This window comes from Thamnophis sirtalis, unplaced genomic scaffold (assembly GCF_051295495.1).
Source record: "Thamnophis sirtalis isolate CommonGarterSnake01/CBP01778 unplaced genomic scaffold, rThaSir2_p1.2 scaffold_1, whole genome shotgun sequence".
Classification (NCBI taxonomy): domain Eukaryota; kingdom Metazoa; phylum Chordata; class Lepidosauria; order Squamata; family Natricidae; genus Thamnophis; species Thamnophis sirtalis.
Genome location: NW_028261381.1, coordinates 7349406 through 7370946, shown reverse-complemented (window position 1 = coordinate 7370946; position 21541 = coordinate 7349406). Strand labels below are relative to the sequence as shown.

At 38.0% G+C, this 21541-nt stretch overlaps 1 protein-coding gene across 2 annotated transcripts; it reads left to right on the top strand.

The window, feature by feature from the left end:
• The first annotated feature begins 292 nt into the window (after nucleotides 1-292).
• Nucleotides 293-19646, top strand: STRADB (STE20 related adaptor beta). Of its 2 annotated transcripts, none has more exons than XM_087707177.1 (12): nucleotides 293-567; nucleotides 3895-3951; nucleotides 4638-4718; nucleotides 6810-6912; nucleotides 8260-8381; nucleotides 8672-8780; nucleotides 9664-9787; nucleotides 12113-12284; nucleotides 14022-14126; nucleotides 15223-15449; nucleotides 16948-16990; nucleotides 18199-19646. In XM_087707177.1, the coding sequence occupies exons 2-12, from the start codon at nucleotides 3940-3942 to the stop codon at nucleotides 18349-18351; spliced, it is 1251 nt and encodes a 416-aa protein (XP_087563303.1). In that variant the 5' UTR covers nucleotides 293-567; nucleotides 3895-3939; the 3' UTR covers nucleotides 18352-19646. The 2 variants fall into 2 exon arrangements, with proteins under 2 accessions (XP_087563303.1, XP_087563306.1); XM_087707180.1 differs by lacking the exon at nucleotides 293-567 and adding an exon at nucleotides 3297-3408.
• Nucleotides 19647-21541: the final 1895 nt, after the last annotated feature.

Sequence of the window (21541 nt, the reverse complement as noted above, 5' to 3'; positions counted from 1 at the left end):
GCACCCACGAAAAGGAGGTCGCGCCGCCCCGCCTCCTCCTCCCGCTTAGGCCAGACGGCTATCCCGTAAGGAGCTCGCCGAAGCGCTCCTGCCACCCGTTTGGCTTTGAAACTACGATTCCCATCGTGCAACGGTAGGGCGGGAACAGCTCCTTGGAAACGCCCCTGATTGGGGAATATGAACCGCAGAGCACTGTGGGGCTTGTAGTCCCGCAGGTGGGAGGCGCTCGTGGTCTCTCCTCCGCCGGTTTGGACCTCGTCGCCGTTGCTCAAGGGGGCGGGGCCTGAAGTTTTGAGGGGGGTCTGGGGACCGTCGTTGGTCGCTGCGTCTCCGGGGAAAAAAAGCGCCGGCGGAGGGAGGGCGGCTCTCGGTTTGCCTCGCGGTCCTGGGGGGGCGTTTGCCCCCCTCTCCGACGGTTCCCGCTGCTGCTCACCGAGAACCGGGCGAACAAGGCACGCCCCCACCCACCCCCGGATCAGCCTTAATCCCCCTCAGGGTGGTGATTCTGCTCTGGAGGAAGCCCTGAGGGGGCTCGATGAGGCAGAGTTCCTGGTGAATTTTCCGAAGGTAAAATTGACACGCAAATTAAAAGTCGGGCCGGGTGTGAAGGGGTGCAAAGTGGGAACAAACGTACGTGTGGAATAGGAAGGCGGGACGCCCGAAGTCTCCCCCCCCCTCCCCTGTAAGTAGGAAAAGACGGAAACTTTCCTAGTTGCTTATTATTATTATTATTCCGGCTGAATTAGTTTTGACTCAGTTGGGTGATTAAAGTTGTTGCGGCAAAACTTTGTCCGATGGAGTTTATGAGGTGGAAGAGAAAAAAGAGAAAAAGGGGCTGCCTCTGCAAGAATCAAATACAAAAAAAGGCTTTGAGGGGATTTTGAAGGCTGTACATCAGTGTTTCTCAACCTTGGCCACTTGAAGATGACTGGACTTCAACTCCCAGAATTCCCCAGCCAGCTGTGCTGCCTGGGGGATTCTGGGAGTTGAAGTCCACAGGACTTCAAGTTGGCCAAGGTTGAGAAACACTGCTCTACATCAGTGTTTCTCAACCTTGGCCACTTGAAGATGTCTGGACTTCAACTCCCAGAATTCCCCAGCCAGCTGTGCTGCCTGGGGGATTCTGGGAGTTGAAGTCCACAGGACTTCCAAGTTGGCCAAGGTTGAGAAACACTGCTCTACATCAGTGTTTCTCAACCTTGGCCACTTGAAGATGACTGGACTTCAACTCCCAGAATTCCCCAGCCAGCAAATGCTGGCTGGGGAATTCTGGGAGTTGAAGTCCAGACATCTTCAAGTGGCCACGGTTGAGAAACACTGCTCTACATCCATAGTCCTTACTGGAAGGGGTTAGCGCTAGTATTTGTTAATGTTAAGATGCCTAGCATGATATATCCTTGATCCTACATTCAGCTTGATTGCAAGTATTTTTTTTTTAAAATTATACAGCAATTCACCTGATTGCATTTAGCCCAAATTATAGTTCAAACGTTCAAGCAGGACTGGCAAGTATATCTTTCTGTTATCCCCTGAAGCCTTCCTAATATGTTCCGCTGATTTGAATACTGATCTTTAAGCATTACTCCTGCTGCATTCCTTTGTCCCTATTTTCTGGTCGTTTGTATTTGTAATGAAATTTTTATTTGGGGTGCAAGAAATTACAGGAGAACAGATAGAATACAAACCCGAAATCTTTCTACTGGGAATAATCAAAGGGAAATATACAAAGAAAATTAAGTACATGTTAACATATCTGCTAACTACAGCAAGAATAGCATTTGCCCAATGCTGGAAACAAAATAATGCCCCCTCGGACGAATTAGTGATAAAAAAAACCTTTGGATTGTGCAGAGATGGACAAATTAACACAAATTGAAAGATAAAGAAGAGTCGGAATATTATGAAATTTGGAACAATTGGTATAAATGGCTTTTTATTCTTATAAACAAGAATAAAATTAATTAAGCCAAAAAACTGTCTGTCTGTCTGTCTGTCTGTCTCTCTATATATCTATATCTATATCTATCTATCTATCTATCTATCTATCTATCTATCTATCTATCTATCTATCTATCTATCTATCTATATCTGTGTATAAAGGTGTGTAAATATAGAAGTGAAATATTATATACATGTACAGGTATGATGACATAACAATGTTGATGTAATGACTGTAAGGTGGTGTAGAAGGGAAAAATAATTTAAAAAATCTGCCAGCAAAAAAGAAATTTTTATTTGGGGGTGAAGTCTAATACTGGTATTAGACTTTGTTAAATTTACATTTTATTGATGGCTATAATTCCTGACTATTGCTTTTTTTAGTTAGCTAAAGTGGATGAAGTACAGATTGAGAACAGTTTTTATAATAACATTAACATGTTCATCTTTAAGGCATATTTTTCCTTCTTCTGTTCAATCATGTCCAATTCTTAGAAACTGTCTGGACAAATCCTAGGTTTGAGTGAAAATGATAGCCCAAAGTCACCCAGCTACCTTTTCTGCCTAAGGCATCAGATCTCTTGGTTTCTAGCCAGATGCCAGGCTTAACCATTTCACCAAGCTGGCTCCCAAGGTGTATGTACACAATCCTTTTTTAATGGAAGAATCAGTGATCTTACAAAAGGGACAACATGGATAGGTTGTAGTCAAAATAGAAAGTATGAGATTAAAAATCATGCTTTCTAATATGGTACCCCATCAGTTTGTTTGTGTGTGTGTGTGTGAATAACTTACAAAAGAATAACTTACAAAAAATCTTTGGCATTTGAAATGATGACTTAGGTATATGTGTGCAAATTCTGAGTTTAAATTCTTTCACATTTTTAAAGTCTTAGCGTATTCTTTTATCTTTGTTTAAAGGGAAATCCATTAAAAGAACCGCAGACCTCTTTGAGAAGAATATTACTGTGTTGTTTGTGTGATGAAAACAAGTCAATTGATGCAAAGAATTTTGGAAATGATTTTCCTAGAGTTCCTTTCTGGACATGTTATTTTATAAAATATGTCTATAGAAAGAAATAATATATATTTTTTTAAAAATGGTTCTCAAATTAAAATATGTTTGCATGAGATGTTAATTTGATGTGTAATCATGAATATACAGTAAATTATTCAGTGAGTATGTCAAATCAATGTCAACCAATTATACTTCATTTGTTAAGGTTGATAAGAGTGTTACATTTTAGTAAAAAGAAATGTAATGCCAGATTATTATCAGCACTAGAGTTAAGAAGGGGGTGGTGACCAGCTGGTGTTGTTAATTTCCCTATTCCCCAAATGTACTTATCTCCAGTTTCTATCTCATATTCAAGCAGAAGAAAGAAACCTTTCTCAATTTAGTTCAGACGTGCTGTGGTTAAGTTTTGTAAGGATTATAAACTACCGTTGACCTCACCCCATTCCTAAGAGGTCAGTAGGGGCGTGCGTAAGTGCACCAGAATGCCTAATGTCTCTGTCCTACTGTCCCCATTTATTTGTCCCCATTTCCTGTGTTCTTATTCATGTTTATTCTTATTCCTGTTATCTTGTACATGAGCGACAAACTAAATAAATAAAATAAATAAATAAAAATAAATTGTGGTTAAGTCACTGTCGTGGTTGCATGGACTGATTTCAGACATGTAACAGATCAGATCATGTAAAGAAATTAAAGCCCAGTATTCTTTGTTTATGTCAATGCCCTGAAACAGTTTCTGATATAATTCTGATAATGCTTGAATATGATTTCAAATATTTTTGATGAGTTGTGCTAGGGATCATTAATTTTATCCCAAACACTATATGTTGGCGGGATTTCTGTGGAAGTTTATGGCCGAAGAGGAAAAGAGACATTTTTGGTTGATATCTGGATGTTGAATGTACTGTAATCTTTAATATCTTGATGTTCTATTTCAGGGTCAATGGATTAGTGTGATATTTTCCATGAACTAAAACAGTTCCATGTCTTGTTTGGTAAGCACATATTTGCTTTAATGTTTGAAATCTAGCAGGTGTTAATATATAAATAATATGCATGTTGGAAATATAATAAAGAGATACAAAGAGAATAATTTTATTTTGTCAATTGCGGAACACTGAAGAGAGAAGGTCAGAACTCTGGTTCATTTTCCTGAGTCAAAGTTTTTAAATAGAATCTTCTTTGAACTGTAAAATATAGCCAAAAATTGTGATTTAACGCCTCCTTTTACATCTTAATATACATTAAAAATGTATATTACATCTTAATATAATGTTCAGGTTCAGGCCCCACAGCAAGTTGTTGATTAACAGTATACCAAACTAAAGATTACAGGGATGAAATTAATAATTGGAAGGGCCGTTTTATAGTTTTGTAAAGAGGGGGTTAATTGGATGACTAAGTCCAGGATCTCTCTTATTTATCTAGCTTTGAATTCAGAGAATTATACTGGACTTAATTTTGAAAAAGTGAATTTAATCATGATTTTTCAAAATGGACTCTTAGATGTTCCTAAACCCACTGAGATAATCACATTATTTGGAAAGGGTTCATTTCTTATTGTGCACAGTGTCAACATTAATTCATTATTACTATGCACCGAGGTTGTAGTTTCATATAACAGATGAGTGTAGATTACATTTTAAAGGCTTTATTTTTCTACTTTCAAATATCTTTGTAGGACTGTTCCTGTATTCTACGGACACGAGTTGAATCCATTAGAGTAGAAAAGCAATCGGAAAGCATCAGTAGTCAAGACTTGGTAAGAGAAAATTCATCTTATCTTAGCAGAACCAGTATTTTTCTATCACAATCATGTTTACGCTTGTGATAAAATGTATACTGTCTATTTTCTGTTCACTTTGAGTGATATACGACAAAATACTGCTTTCTCCATTCTTGCAAGGAATTGCCTATTTTATTGTAAAAAAAGGACCAGATCCTTCAAGAAAATGTTAAGCCATTAAACATCTATCCAGTGCAGCTGTATAAATTAATTCAGAGGCTCTCATTCTCATCCTTTTGGCTGAATACAGATAAGTTAGTCCTTGCTTAACAATAGTAATCAGGACTGGAATTGCTAAGCAATTTTATAACATGACATCATGTGACCGCATCACTTGGCAATCCTGACGGTCCCCATTGCTGCTGTTAAGTGAGAATCGCAGGTCATTAAGAAAGGACCTCCTTGCAACTTCCTGCTGGCTCCCAAACACAAATCAATGGAGAATCCAGCAGGAAGATGCAACTCCCAGCAACTTGCAAGCAGATTGGCAGGCGGATAAATCGCTGTTGCCAGGTGGGAGAGGATACGTGAGCGATAGCGATAGCAGCGACATGCTGAAGTAATTTGGGGCCTAGGAATGGTTGTTGCAGGATGGGGAAGATTGGTTCACCGACAAAAGGGCGAGTGACAAAAGCGCGCCCGACTAAACCGCGATGACAAAACCGCGAGTTCTAAAATGCACCGACGAATGAGCACTGAATCGCGCCGACAGCGCGCTGACAGAAGCGCGCTCTAAACCTAAACCTAACGCTAACCCTAACCCTAAACCTAATGCTAACCCTAAACCTAACCCTTACCTTAACTTAAATCGCGCTTCTGTCGAAGCGCTGTTGTCAGCGCGCTGTCGGCACGTTGATGACCTCGTGGTTTTGTCGGCGCGGTTTTGTCGTGCGCGGTTTTGTCGGGTCACGGGGAATATTTACTCGAGTGACTTGCGACCTGTTCTCCTGGCTTCCCCCTTGATTTTGTCTGTGGGAAGCCAGCAGGGAAAGTCATAAATGGTGATCATATGAACAACACTGCAAGTGCAAGCTGGTTGCCAGATTTCAATCATAAGACTGTGTGGATGGTGTGATGGCTGTAACTTTGAGGATCAGTTGTAAATACCACATATTTAGCACCGTTGCAACTTCAAACAATCATTGAATGTGTGGTCAGTAAGTGAGTACTATCTGTATATATTAGAGAATTGGAATTATGCACCAAATAGATTTCTTGTCCTCTAGAGCAGGGGTGTCAAACTCAATTTCATTGAGGGCCGCATAAGAGTTGTGTTTGACCTTGGAGGGCTGGGAGGGCATGGAGCATGGCCAGGGTGGGCGTGATTATGGTGGCAGTGACACGGGACTCGTGTTGGGGGAGCACTTGTGGTGACCAAGTGCTAAGGCAGGACTTCCCTTAGACTCTCCCTCACTCTCATTATACTCTTTCCTGACCAATTCTTTTTCTTCTGATTGCTGCTTATGTTCCCAGCTGTTTTCCTGCAGCTCTCTGGCAGCCAAAACGAGGTGTGTGGGGGCCACACGGCACCCACACCCCCTGTTTTGGGCCTGGATGGCCTGCAGCAGCCTGGCAACCGAAACGGGGCATGAGGGTGCCATGCGATTCCCCCCCCCCCCGCACTCCATTTTGGCTACTAGAGGCACTGTGGGCCAGATTTAAGTATCCTGTGAGCCGGATCCGGCCCGTGGCCCTTGAGTTTGACACCCCTTCTCTAGAGTATTTATATGCTTTAGATAGGATATATTTTTTTAGTATTTTGGTTTTAATGTACTTACATTATATAATATTTTGAGTGAAAATGAGCGTCTGGATTTTTCATGGATTGAAATGTATACCTTATCTGATCAGCCATATAGATTTTTTTTTACAAATTAAATACATTGAACAATAAAAAAGTACACCCCAATTAAAGAAGTTCTTGCCATCAAAAACCAGGCAAAATTAAAAAAACCACTTGGAGCTTTTGAAATGATACATAGACAGGAATGTTGGCAGATTTTCAAAATTTATGTGAAATGACACCATTTTAAACAATAAAGATTAATAGTTATTTTTGCTATTCAGACAGATGAACTTGCTGTATGTTGGGGCCAATCAACTCAAAGAGGAGATGTACAGATACCATTGTCATCTGATGTATCACACTATGATCTCCAGGTGGAGATAGGTGATTGCTTTGTGATGGAAAGATGTTCCTATTTTGTCTTAAGTGAGAGATCTTCAGTGTATACTTGAACCAAAGATATGGATTAGAAATTTTACCCTTTGCGATCCCCTGCCAATAGGTCTGAGATATACATTAGTTCTATTTTTATTAATGCTTGCTTGTATTTTACAACCTATTTCCATTTAACTTCTGGTCTTTCCTTTGATTTAGTAAGTCTTGATATTAGTCTTTGTTTTTAATTCATGCTAGCTTCAGTAGTATAAGGATATTGTCAAATCGTGCATGAATAATTATTTTTCAGCTGCAATATCTATCACCTCTTTTTTAACCAGAAGAAAATGCATGTTTGCATTCTTCTCCATTGCCTCAGATCCTACATGAGTGAATAAGATGGGAATACTGTCTATTCGAGCATGGTATTACACAAGCATCTTTGTATGTAACTAGCACATGGTGCTGGTAATTGGTATGAAGATAATCTCTTATGCTAACGAGCTGCTTAAGATTTATTTTAAATGAACTTCAATTGGTAATCCCTATTAAAATACCAGTTTTAATTCTTATTTCATTTTTTGTATACCAATGCCTTCAACATTTAACATGCTACACCAATATTCATTGATCTATTCTGAATACTTTGTAAATTTATAAATTACACGGTGTTTATCATTCGATACTCACCACAGCATAATACAGGTAGTCCTTGGTTAAGCACAGCTTTGTTCAGTGACCATTGAAACTTATAATGGTGTTGAAAAAGTAGATTTTTGACTGACCCTCAAACTTATGCCCATCATAGTATCCCCACAGTCATATGGTTACAATTTGGGTGCTTCACAGTTGGCTTACATTTATAACATCCCATGGTTACATGAGCTTCAAAGCTGGTTTCTGGCAAGCAGAGTCAATGGGGAAGCCAGCAGGAAGTTGCAAGTTGCAATCACATGGCATTGTGCTTAATCACTGGGGATGATTCACTTAACAATTGCAGTGGAATTCTTGACATAATAAGTCTGATGTGGCCATATGATGTTTCACTTGTCATTGACTATTGCTTAGCAACAGTTGCCAATCCCAATTGCGATAATTAAATGAGAACTACCTGTAATCTTTTTAAAATAAAAAGATTGTCTCACCTAGGAAATAGCTTTCAGAATCAGATTGTTGTGTTCTAGTTCAAGTCAGATATTTATGCTTGCTTTGAAAAGTGTTCTTTTTCACAATTGTTAAGATTTTGTGAGTAATAAGAACATTTTGTTTATTTATTTACTTTGCTTGTATATCATTCCAAAGTATTATTAGTAAATTAATTAGAATGTTAAGTGGTATATTCCTGTTTCTGTGTAGGAAAAGGATGTAACAACTTAACTTCAATCTACCTCGCCCGTCATATCCCGACAGGAACACTGGTGGCTGTAAGAATTACAGATCTGGAAAAATGTTCTGAAGAACTCTTAAACACTTTACAAGTAAACATCATTTTAAACTTGATATATAATGCTTGCGAGGTTATATAAGTTGAGAGGTTTACCAGTATCCCCATATTCCTACTAATTCTAGATATGCAAAGAAATGTGGAAATCTCACGGAGAATTAGTTACAGCTTTCTCAAGTAATTTCAGTCATCTACAGTATGTTTTTTTCAGATTCAGGGATTGTTTTCAGATCATTAGTGCCATACACATAGTCTCCTATGGCTAAAACAGCATGAAATATTTCCTGTCTTTTAGATTATTACAACATTTATTTCCTTCTTTAGAATGAGGTGATATTATCCCACTTTTTCCGACATCGGAATATCTTGACTTTTTGGACAGTGTTTACTGCTGGAAGATGGCTTTGGGTTATTTCTCCTTTCATGGCTTACCGTAAGTGTTTACAAAAACATATCCTTATTTATTCAATTCTTTCTGCACATGCAGAGCAATTCAGCTTATTGATACCTAGTTTGTGGAATCTTTTGTACTTCCAAGTGGGATAATTACTTAAAGAGGAAACCGTTGGGACTATTTTTTTGAAACAGAGAATTGCTTCAGTTATGAGCTTTGGGGCGCAATGCTAATGTGCAAAATATCAATGAATTTGATCATTCTAATTATGGTAGAAAATATCTGGGCCAGCCCTGACCTTCCTATATTTATATACAAGAGCCGAGGTGGCGCAATGGTTAAATGCAGCACTGCAGGCTACTTCAGCTGACTGCAGTTCTGCAGTTCGGCTGTTCAAGTCTCACCAGCTCAGGGTTGACTCAGCCTTCCATCCTTCCGAGGTGGGTAAAATGAGGACCGGATTGTTGTTGGGGGCAATATGCTGACTCTGTAAACCGCTTAGAGAGGGCTGAAAGCCCTATGAAGCGGTATATGTCTAACTGCTATTGCTATTGCTATCTATCTATCTATCTATCTATCTATCTATCTATCTATCTATCTATCTATCTATCTATCTATCTATCTATCTATCTATCTATCTATCGGATTGTTGGGGGCGATATGCTGACTCTGTAAACCGCTTAGAGAGTGCTGAAAGCCCTATGAAGCGGTATATAAGTCTAACTGCTATTGCTATCTATCTATCTATCTATCTATCTATCTATCTATCTATCTATCTATCTATCGGATTGTTGGGGGCGATATGCTGACTCTGTAAACCGCTTAGAGAGGGCTGAAAGCCCTATGAAGCGGTATATAAGTCTAACTATTACTATTTATAAGGAGGAGTTACTACTAAACCTTGGGCTCTTTATTTTTTTAGATTCAGCCAGTTGTCTCTTGAGGACGTACTTCCCTGAAGGCATGAGTGAAGCTTTGATAGGAAATATCCTCTTTGGTGCAGTTAGTGGATTGAACTATATGCATCAACATGGCTATATTCACAGGTAATATGGAAGAACCTCATTGCAATCCAGCCAATGATTTCAGCTGAAGCTTTAAAAGTTATGTGATTATTTTATTTTATCTATTTTCTTTTAGTAGCGTTCTCTGATTAAGATGTATATCCTTACCAAATATAACAATTTATGTTTTCATTTCTCGTTCTCAGAGGGAAATCCAAAATGCTTTAAAATATATTAAACCTCCACAAACATTCCAATTATTTTAATATATCAAGTTTTGAGTATATTACAATATGAATATTTAATTTCTGGTACAAGGCATTTTCTGATGAGATTCATGAGCTCATTAAGGGTTTCTTCCAGAGGTGGGTTCCTACCGGTTCAGACCGGTTTGGCTGAAATGGTAGTGGTTTGGTAGTCAGGATTGCTGGAACTGGCAGCAACCCAGGCCTGCCACGCCCCCGAACCAGTTCTCTGGGCGGCACCATAGATGGCACCATCTTGGGGTTTTTTTTTTGCTTCTGCGCATATCGAGAGCAATTTTTATTGCACTGCGTGTGCGGCGCAACCACATGCAAACCAATAGTATTGACTGCCGGAACACACACACACACACACACGGCTTCTTCCCTTGGCCTCTAATTGCTAGCTCTTAAATTTTAAGAACTATTTGAAGTTTCTAAGTACATTATGAAGAAATGGTACAACAAGAGACAGGACAAAAGGAAAACATTGAGCTATCTGTAGGAGCTCTTATGCATAGCTAAATGATCTCGTTGAATTATTACCACAGTTGTTTACAGTGAAGTAATTTAGACATGTTCTACACATTGTGACTTCTACTGCATAAGGTCTTAGGTTACCTTACATTGTAGAGTTCTTCTAGTAGGTACCCTATATAGATCCCTGTTGTGGCCCAGCAGGAGCCGTTGGAGCTGCCACCAGACTCCGACAGCGAGGGGCCCTATGAGTCGGCTTTGGAGGATGTGGAGGACCTTGGACAGGGTTCTGACTCCGAGCAGGGCGCAGAGAGGCTGGTTGGCCACCAGGAGGCGCCTGAGCCTTGGACCAGTGGGGAGGAGACAAGGGAGTGTGATCCAGACATCAGCAGTGGGGAGGAGCCAAGGGAGTTGTTCCTAGATGCCTGGCACCGGAGAGCTAATAGGCATAAGGAACAATTACGCAGTTACAGGAGGTAATTGCACTCAGCTGGTGGTAATTAGGCTCCTCTCCAGACTATAAAAGGAATGCTTGTGCACACGCCCCTCTTGCAGAAGTCAACGCAGGAACTAATGTTGGAGAACAGTATTGTGAGCTTGGCAGGGTGGATTGCTGCCAAGGCTTGTCTGTGCCGGTTTGCTGCCAAGGACCTGTCTGTCTATTAATAAATTCCGTAAAGTATCTTTGGCTTGGAGTGCTTTGGTGTGGAACGAGGGGGGTCAGATCATATCCCTATATAGTTTTGTGGAATACAAATGTACAGATAAAAAGCATATAATTCAATACTTATAGCCTTATTAAAATTAGAACTCATGCAATATTGTTTAAACTTGTATTTAAAAGGCGGGGGGGGAGTCACCAAGTAAATTTTGCTATTCTGACTGGAGGAGGAGGGAAGAGAATTAGAAAAAAAATTGAGAAATGGGTCACATTAACCTAGAATAATTCTCTTATGTTGTACTGACCAAGGGATTATTCACACACATTTCACATTGTGGGCTTTTTAAAAATCCTAGAAACATTGAAGGCTATATGCTGGTAATGGCTGGCTACTATACAATAGCTCGTGAACCTTTTCTGTTTCACTCTAACCTAGCCCACAGCCATCCAGTCTCTTTCCATTTTCTCTCTGTGCATGTAACTATAGGCTGAACTGTTGGTTATTTAGTTAGGGAAGCTTTGTGGGATGAATCCAGCCCATAAGCCAGTTTTATCATCCCAGGCTTGCAGAGAAATAGAATGAGAAGGAGTTGGTACCTTCTTGGGCTGAGGCCCATTTAATGGATCATTTGAAATTGTCACTTCAAATCAAGGCATCTTTTATATTGCGAGCATCTTTGCTAGATACATCTTCACAGGCTGAGTGAGGTCTGTTATTTATTAGACGAGTAATTCTTAACTAAATTCAAGAATAACTCAAGCAAGAACAGCATCAAGTTAAACGTAAACAGTATGTCTCAATTCTCTTTCTGATGCAATAAAGAATAGCATAACCTCTAAATATAATCTATAGAAAAGATTATAGCTTTTAAGAGGAAACAAAGCTACCTAAGTGATGTATCCGAATCTTAATATGTATTTAGTAGGATAGTCTTTCAAGCAAAATAATTGGGGTTTTATTAATTAATTTGTTTGTTTGCATTTCAGAAGTATTAAAGCTAGCCACATATTGATTTCAGGGGATGGCCTAGTTTATTTGTCGGGCTTAAATCACCTCTATAGTTTAGTCAGCAGTGGACAACAGTTAAAAGCTGTGTATGATTTCCCCCAGTTCAGTACATCTATGCTTCCTTGGCTGAGTCCTGAACTACTAAGGCAGGTCAGTATATATTAGATTGCATTCTGGATGTGCTTTCCTGCTATATATATATATATATACTGCGTCAGAAATTTATTAAGTATTTAAATTCTGCACCCTAGATGTTAATCTTAATTTTGTTAGATGTTAATCTTAATTTTGTTGGTTTATATCCTTTATGGTTTTTTAAACATTGGCATTTAATGTTTTATCTAAAACTATGTATGCGGTATGAATTTTGATGCATTACAGATATACTGTGATTCCAAGATGTATATTCCATATCGTTTAAAATGCTATCTCTGAATCCCTATAGTCCCATGTACAATTATCTTTGCCAAATTATCGCTGAAAATCAGGAAGCCTTTTGTTATATGTACATAGTAAGATAATTGTTTTGAATTCATCTATTTCTGTTAACAAATATATTTTTAGCATTTCTTTCCTGTAGAATTTAATTTCCAGTATTCTGGAAAATAAATAAATTTGTTGAAGTTGAGATGGTCATAAAACTTTGTTTGAAAGGACATTGTATGAAAGGACATTGTAGTTAAGCATTATCATCATATTAAGATACTTCTATCCCAGGAGTGTCAAATTCAAGGCTCGGGTGGTGGTGGTTAGATCTGGCCGGGGGAGGGGGGGGGGCTGAAAACAGCAAAGGGCCAACCCATGGTGCCTCTGCCAGCAAAAATGCAGCTCTGGAGGGCTGCGTGGCTCTGTTTGCGCTGTAGGAGGTCATCACACCCAAAAATGGGGTCCGGGGGGGGGACACGGGCATCCCGCCCGAGCACTGTTTTTGCTGGCAAAGTGCAGGAGGCTGTTGCAGCCAAAACGAGATCAGGAGCCTGTTTTCGCTGGTAGAGCGCTTGGGCTGCCACAGCCCCCCCCCCAAAAAAACGTGAGTGACTTCCAAGCTGGCCTTTCCTACCTGGGCCATACCCACCCCGACCCCTGAGGTCAAACACAACCCTGATTCAGCCCTCAATGAAATCAAGTTTGACACCCCTGTTCTATCGAAAGACTTAAAATATATTTCCATTATTTCTTTTTCCTTTTCATCATATATGGAAGATGTTCCCATTTAAAATAGGTGCTTTCCATAAGATCTGTGTAGATTCATTTATACATTTTAAACAGCTAATATAAAATGCTATACAAATGGGCACGCACATGTGCATACAGATATATAAATGTAAAATACTCTGCCTGAATCAATCCACTTCTGGATGAAATCCTCTTTGCTGAAAGTTTTACATTGAATATAGTATATTGGTCCAGTTGTGGAATTGATAAATATTTTTACTTCTCAATCTACAATAATAATAATTGTATTATTAACAGATATTTTAAAATATTTTCTTATTCATGGAAATATTTCATTTGAATGGAGCATTCTCCTTACTTGTAGCCCAACACACATTGTCAACATTTGTTCCAGATTTGGGGAGAATAGACTAAAATGAAACAAACAAAATGTTAAAAAGTTAGATGTTTATATAGTTACTTACCAAGCACATCTAAATTATATTAAAGTAACCAAAATATCTTTACAATCTTTTCTGAAGTTGCATGTCATTGATATTTAAAATAGTTGTATACTTCAGAGGTAGACCTTTTCAAGTTAGTAGACTAACTTATTCCATATGTACGAATAGAACTGTACATGGCATGTTTAAATATTTCTCATCCATTTCCTAATGTGCCTTGACAGCCTTTGAACAACTGAATTTGCCTGATAAATGTTTTCTTCTATAGGATATGCATGGATATAATGTGAAATCTGACATCTATAGTGTGGGCATTACAGCTTGTGAACTAGCTAATGGGCATGTACCTTTTCAGGATATGCCTCGCACACAGGTAAAGCATAACATCCCTTCACAAATTGAATAACTATTATTGTCAAGAGCATAAGACTCTTAATTTTGAAATTTTATGTAGCTAGAGTTTCAATTATCTAAGAATTAGATTCAATTCTCTTAAAAGTATAATGCTGACTAAATTGGTTGGACGTAATGATTTCTCATTTAAGTTCACTGTTTACTTGGTTCATGCAAAGATCACTCCATGAAGCATTGCTCTTGAGCATTGGTTAAATTGCCCTTCTTTGGCAGCAAAGCAGTATTGTCACTTACCAGTGGAACAGCTTGCCTTCAGAGGTTGTGGATGTTTTATGATTGGAGGTCTTTAAGATGAGACTGGACAGCCACTTGTATGAAATGGTATAAGGCAGTGATGGCTAAACTTTTTCGGATCATATGCCAAAAGTGGGGGGGAGCCCAGCAGGGTCTTCAAGGAAGCCTCTGGAGGGCGAAAAAGAAGGCCAGTAGCAATAGCAATAGCAGTTAGACTTATATACCGCTTCATAGGGCTTTCAGCCCTCTCTAAGCGGTTTACACAGTCAGCATATTCCCCCACAGTCTGGGTCCTCATTTCACCCACCTTGGAAGGATGGAAGGCTGAGTCAACCTTGAGCCGGTGAGATTTGAACCGCCGAACTGCAGCTAGCAGTCAGCTGAAGTGGCCTGCAGTACTGCACTCTAACCACTGCGCCACCTCGGCTCTCCAAAGTCAGCTGGCCAGCGCTGGAGCTGACGGCAATGCCTCGCGTGCCCTAACAAATGATTCCGCGTGCCATCTGTGGCATGCATGCCATAGCTTTGCCATCATGGGTATAGGGTCCCCTGCTTGAGCAAGGGATTGGACTAGAAGACCTCAAAGGTCCCTTCCAGCTCTATTCTGATTGATTGACTTGAATTTAATTCCCAATGAATACTGAATTGTAGGAATGGACGAGAGAAAACTGCGTGTTTTATAACTTTCTGATTAATACTTTTGCAAAACTAATGTACTATATTTATGCAAGCTAAGACAGTCATTGGATATTTATCTAGTCATGGTGTTTTTCTGCCCCTGTTGCAAAGGGACTCCAGTATTTTCTGTATCTTTCTACCAGATGCTGCTGCAAAAACTGAAAGGTCCGTCTTACTGTCCTTGGGCTATAAACACTTTTTCATGCGGAGAATCTAGGATAAAAATTTCTCAGTCGGGAATTGATTCTGGAATTGGGGAGAGCATGACACACACGATGACAAGTGAGAGACTACAGACTCCGCCTAGAACTTTCTCTCCTGCTTTCCATAATTTGATAGAATTGTGTTTGCATCAGGACCCAGAACAAAGGTAATGCTTTAAAATAAAGTGCAAATTTGAGTTTAATTGTTTTAAACTGCAATTAGAGCTGTTTTGAAAGCCTGGTTTATATATGAATATCATACAGTATTACCAATTATAGTTGTCAGCAAGACATCCTTGATTCTTCATAATTACCAGAAGACCCATAGTATCCCCAGATGGCAACCAAATCATAATCATAATCATCATAATCATAATGTGTGTATGTGTATGTATGTATGTATGTATGTGTATATATATATTTATCAGCACAAATACAACAATGTATGTATGTATGTATGTATGTATGTATGTATGTATGTATGTATAGTCACGACCCCTGGTATGCCCAAATATGGGAGGAAGTTCACTGCTTCCATTCTCTGTCCATCGGCTCGTCATAAGAGACCATCCAGACAGAAACCCAATATTTTTACTGTTGCCTTTGTTACATTTGTGTTGTATTTGTGCTGATAAATAAATAAAGGGAGACTAGTATAGATCTATTTCAAGCTATTTAGCTCTCATCAGCTAGCCATACCCTTACTGGGATTAGAACCTGTGCTGTATTGCATCTTAGGCAGATGTGTTAACCATTAAGCCACAGAGTTCAAGCAGTGAACTTCCTCCCATATTTGGGCATACCAGGGGTTGTGACTTTAAATATATACCTTTCTCCCTGGCTCAGCTGATAAGGAGAAGAACTCTGTGGCTTAATGGTATATATATATACAACACAAATGTAACAAAGGCAACAGTAAAAATATTGGGTTTCTGTCTGGATGGTCTCTTATGACGAGCCGATGGACAGAGAATGGAAGCAGTGAACTTCCTCCCATATTTGGGCATACCAGGGGTTGTGACTTTAAATATATATGATAATAATTGAAAACAAAATTTTAAAATGTCTGAAATTTCATGAAATCATCGATTTTTGAAACATTTTTCCTGTAAATGTTCAGACATTTTAAAAGTCATTTTTATAAATGTAATCTCAGGTTGTTTTTTTCCATGCTAAGATTGATGAGCCCTTAAAGAGTAATATATGAAAAAAATATGAGTAAATGATTTAACCTACCTCTTGTTCCCAATACTGAGAGAAATTAATGAGAGATGGAAGAAAAATTTAGATGAATATTTAGAGAGGAACATTTTTTCTACCCATGACATGTAGGTCCTTAAGTATATTAAACTGTATCTTTATTAAGACAGTAATATTTATGTTATAGTATGTCAGTTAAAAGGTGGTTGATAAAACAATTTTAATTAATATTACAAATTTGAAAGTTCATATTTAAAGACCTTGAAAAATATATTTGCAGTATTCTAGTTTTAAACTATTAAATCTATTGTAGCAAGGACATGTGGATGGAATAATTAAAGTGGGGAAAATACTGATTCTTTCTTCAATCAACTGATTTTGCTAAAAATTGCAAGGGAGGAGAAGTAATTACCAGCTGTTTGCAAAAGTTAAAAATCTAATCTGTTTTTTCCTTCTGGGATATAGACCATCAGCAAGAGGCCTTCTGTCACATGCTTTTTTCAAGCAGGTGAGTTTGTTATACATTTGTCTAGCTACATAAAATCACTGAGTCTTTGGGTCTAGAAAACAGAAGCTGCAATATCTTTGACTTGAACAGGAGATATCTGTTTGGAGCAGTTTAATATATAAATTTGTGCACTGGTGAAATAATATACTATGCCATTTCTGCAAGTGTGATTTGTGTAATAGGTACTGTCCACTTATAAATCCTGTTTGAGATTAGCTTTCTTTTTTATTGGTGATTTTGATTAGTTATAGAACTGCAACTTATTTGTTCCAATTCTTAGTTTTATTATAAAGAACTCATATCATATCTGTGGTAGGCAAAACTTATATTTGCTTGCCTTGCCCCACCCGTAGAACTGAGATAACTGTTGGCATGAACACAACTATTTTATAGAACCAGCAATGCTTTTATTTTTCTTTTGAAACAAATAGTTGGGGAAATTCTTGCCCAATGCCCTCATTATGTATTGGATGTTCAGATATCTACTGTTAGGATATTACTCCATACATTTTGTTCAATGTAAGAGTTTCCTTTTTACCTCCTAACCTGAAAAAAACACACCTTTGTAGCAATCAAGGCAGCGGTATGCATTCATTTGTATCTTTCTGCATAAAAGAATTGCAATTAATATTCTGTCTTTCACTCCAGGGATCAAGGCAGCTTATGTAACACTTTTACCTCTGTTTTTCATTAAATGTAATTATTTGCATTCAGGGGAAGGGCAGTATGCATAAACTAAACAGTGGTTCTTAAATTATTTGACCCAATTACTCATTTTCCCTGTGTCGAATAAAGTTATTGCCCCCCCTATGGAGGCAATGCCATACTCCATGGTTTTACACAAGAATCTTGGCAGTGGCAGCCTGAGATTCATTCTTGATTCAAAAAACAGTAATTACACATTTCCTCATTATTCTGAGGATATTCCTAGATTATCCCCCAATTTAAGGACTACTGGATTAAAGAATGGCCATTTTATCTGAATTTATAATGAAATTGCCATTGACCTATCTGTAAGAAGCCCTTGATTTTCATAGTCTTTATTAGCAATCACTATTTCTATGAGCTTAGTTAGTAGCAATAATTAACATTTGGGCAACAAGAACTTGCATTGTACTTCCATGAACTTCTGAGAAAGTATTCACAATTGTTTTAATAGCTGTGTGATGTAAGGCCATTATTCCAATGACTGCCTTCTCAATTTTCAGGTGAAAGAAGAAACAAAGGGTTCATTGCTTTCATTCTTGCCTCCTGCCATCCAACGTAGTCAGCCACAAATACCAACGGTGCATTCAGCTGCCACCTGGAATAAATCTGAATGTTGGTTGCCAAATGAGAAAAAGATATATTGGGAATTTTAGGAATACTAAGACCATACGGGTGGTCCTCAATTTACAACCATTCATTCAAAGTTGACCATTCAAAGTTGCAACTGAACTGAAAAAAGTGACCAGTTGCTGCATCCTCGTGGTCATGTGAGTGCCATTTGTGACCTTCCCAATGAGCTGACAAGCAAAGTCAGTGGGGGAAGCCAGATAACCATGGTTGTTCATTTAACCACCATAGCAAAAAATGACATTTAACAACTGCTTTCCTTAGCAATGGAAATTCTGGTCCTAATTGTGGTTGTAAGTCAAGGACTCCTATGCTTCTTTGGAAAATAATGTGATTTACTTGCTGCTTTTGTTCAAATAAAGGTTTTGTTTTGTTATACTTGAAAATGCTAAAGGCTTATACAGATGATGCTACACAGAATTTTTTTCAAAGTGGTATTATGAGAATTTATTTACCTTTCCTAATTGAATTTCAGAAATATCTGTACAGTTCTTTACATCTTTGTTACATCTGAACTGTAATAGTATCCATTTATATAGTAAATGGATTTGCTTGGAATGGCATATGCTTTTACAGTACTTATGTTCTATGACTACCTTTCCAATATTAATCTGAAATGTTGTTTCCATTCTTTATTTAATGCATTGTTAATCAACTCTTTATCATCAAGTTTATAACAAATATATAACTTCTTTAAAATATAGTGTCTTTTCCTACTTGCAAAAAATATCAATGTGGAAATCTCTTGAGAGCGCTGGGTATCTACTATATAACTTTCAGTGGTTGTTGAAGTAGCCAACACTGTAACTTGAAAAAAAAAATAGCTGTTTTTAATGGAACATGTGTCTTTGAGAAATCAGATTAAGGGAAAAAATAATTTGCCAAATAAAAGCTTGAAATTACTTGACTATATACTTAAGAATTTTGCTTAACTTTCATAGCTTTAATTGTGATCTGCTGTTCAGGAAATATATTCATCCTTCGAATAAGTAGCCAAAATTTGTAGGACTAATATAAGAAAGATCTGTATTATAGAGGCAAAGTGACGATTAGCCCATTACGGCAAACTATATTGTGGAAGGCTTTGAGCTGTGTTCAGTGGTGTCATCCCACTGAAATACAATGGATTGTGATTCATAGCTCATTTCCTTTCCACTTCTTCGGTCCAGGGTCAGTGGAAGAACGAGAGGTCTGGTTAATATTACTCATACTCAGACATTTGGGGGAGTGGGGGGGCGAAGGTGACTTCTAAGTCATCATCTTGTCTTTGTAGCTTTGCTTTTCTTGAGAAGAGAAAGTTCAGTCCTAATTACAAACAAAATAAAGGAACAGGAAAAAAAAGGCTGCTTTCTGTGAATAGTACTGTGAATAATTGAACAAAGTAAGCCTAAATTCTTGTTACCTGGAGGTGGTTTAATATTTTATTAAAAGATTTTTCGATAATGTACATTCTATTTACCCGTGTAAAAATAGAAATTAGTTTTAAGTACACAATCTTATTTAGCATCACAAGTGACCTTTTTAACTAGGAAACTACTGAAGGGAAATTATGTATTGTCAATTTAATTCTGACAAATTTAATTATAATAAAATATTATTTAACAAAGATCATTTGAGTGAATGGTGCTTTATTTCATGCTCATCAATAAGAGAATATACAATGCTAGCATAGTAATTTAGAAGCCCTATTGTTTTAGACAGATTGTTAAGTAAGCATGATTAGAATAATACCTAGAACTATTTTGAGACCAGTAAATAATTTTGTCTGTAGCAAAGACACTACAAGCAGGTTAATCTAGAGCAGTGTTTCTCAACCTTGGCAACTTGAAGATGTCCAGGACTTCAACTCCCAGAATTCCCCAGCCAGCGAATGCATTCGCTGGCTGGGGAATTCTGGGAGTTGAAGTCCTGGACATCTTCAAGTTGCCAAGGTTGAGAAACACTGCTCTAGAGAAAACTGCATTGTGTTTGTCAGTAGGTTCTAAAGCAAAGAATACATAAAGAATCTGGTGGAAAAAAATTAACAGTGTTGTTTTGCTCTATCAATAAATGTCTATCTTTGTGAGGAATAAACCATGATGATTTGTAGTTATAAAGATACTTTGAACAATCTAGATTGATCGGCATTTTTCACAATTTTTTTTCCCTAAGTGTAACAATACTTCATGTTAAAATACTTTTTGTGAAAAAGAACAGATTTGGTCCTAAAGGTACACTACCTTCTCATTTTGTAAATACATCATAAAAGTCACTGTTTTCTTTTATCACTTCAACACGATACACAAAATCCTCCTTGAAGTCATAACTGAAAACTTGTTTTTGTTCTAAAATCCAACCATAAATTTCAGTCACAAGCTGTTTTATCAGGAGTAACTAAATTGATACCTTTTTTTTAATTATCCCTTTGCAGAATAGGAAACAAATTTGGTGTTCACTTTTGGGACAAGGGTCTAAAACCTTTCCTGATAGTTTCTTTTCTTGTGACACTTAGTTTTCATGACTACTGGCTTATAGGTCAGTTTAATTCTTTATGGTAGCTTAAAGTTTTTTTTTATGGCATAAACGTTTATGGATTAAATTCCATTTCATTAGATCTTTGAAGAATATGCATACAATTTAATCAATATGAAGGAAGAGAAAATAGAGGAAAGTGGAGTCAGAGAGAAATTACATGCAATAAAGAAGCTGCCAATTATATAGAACCACAGGAACAGGAAAAGTCATTTCAGTGAACATTAACAGCAGGCAGTTAATCTGTAACTGAGTCTAAGTAGTCATTCAAACATTCAGCACATTTGTTTTGAGTCTATAGATTTAACCTTCAAAAACTTTGGTGAACTGCCCCACACCATGCAGCCATAGCAATAGCACTTAGACTTATATATCGCTTCTTGATGCTATATAGCAGTAGCAATAGCAGTTAGACTTATATACCGCTTCATAGGGCTTTCAGCCCCTCTAAGCGGTTTACAGTCAGCCTATCGCCCCCACAGTCCGGGTCCTCATTTCACCCACCTCGGAAGGATGGAAGGCTGAGTCAACCTTGAGCCGGTGAGATTAGAACCACTGAACTGCAGATAACAGTCAGCTGAAGTGGCCTGCAGTACTGCACCCTAACCACTGCACCACCTTAGCTCTATATCCCTAAACGGTTTACAATGTCAGTATATTGCCTCCAACAATCTGGGTCCTCATTTTATCAACCTTGGAAGGTTG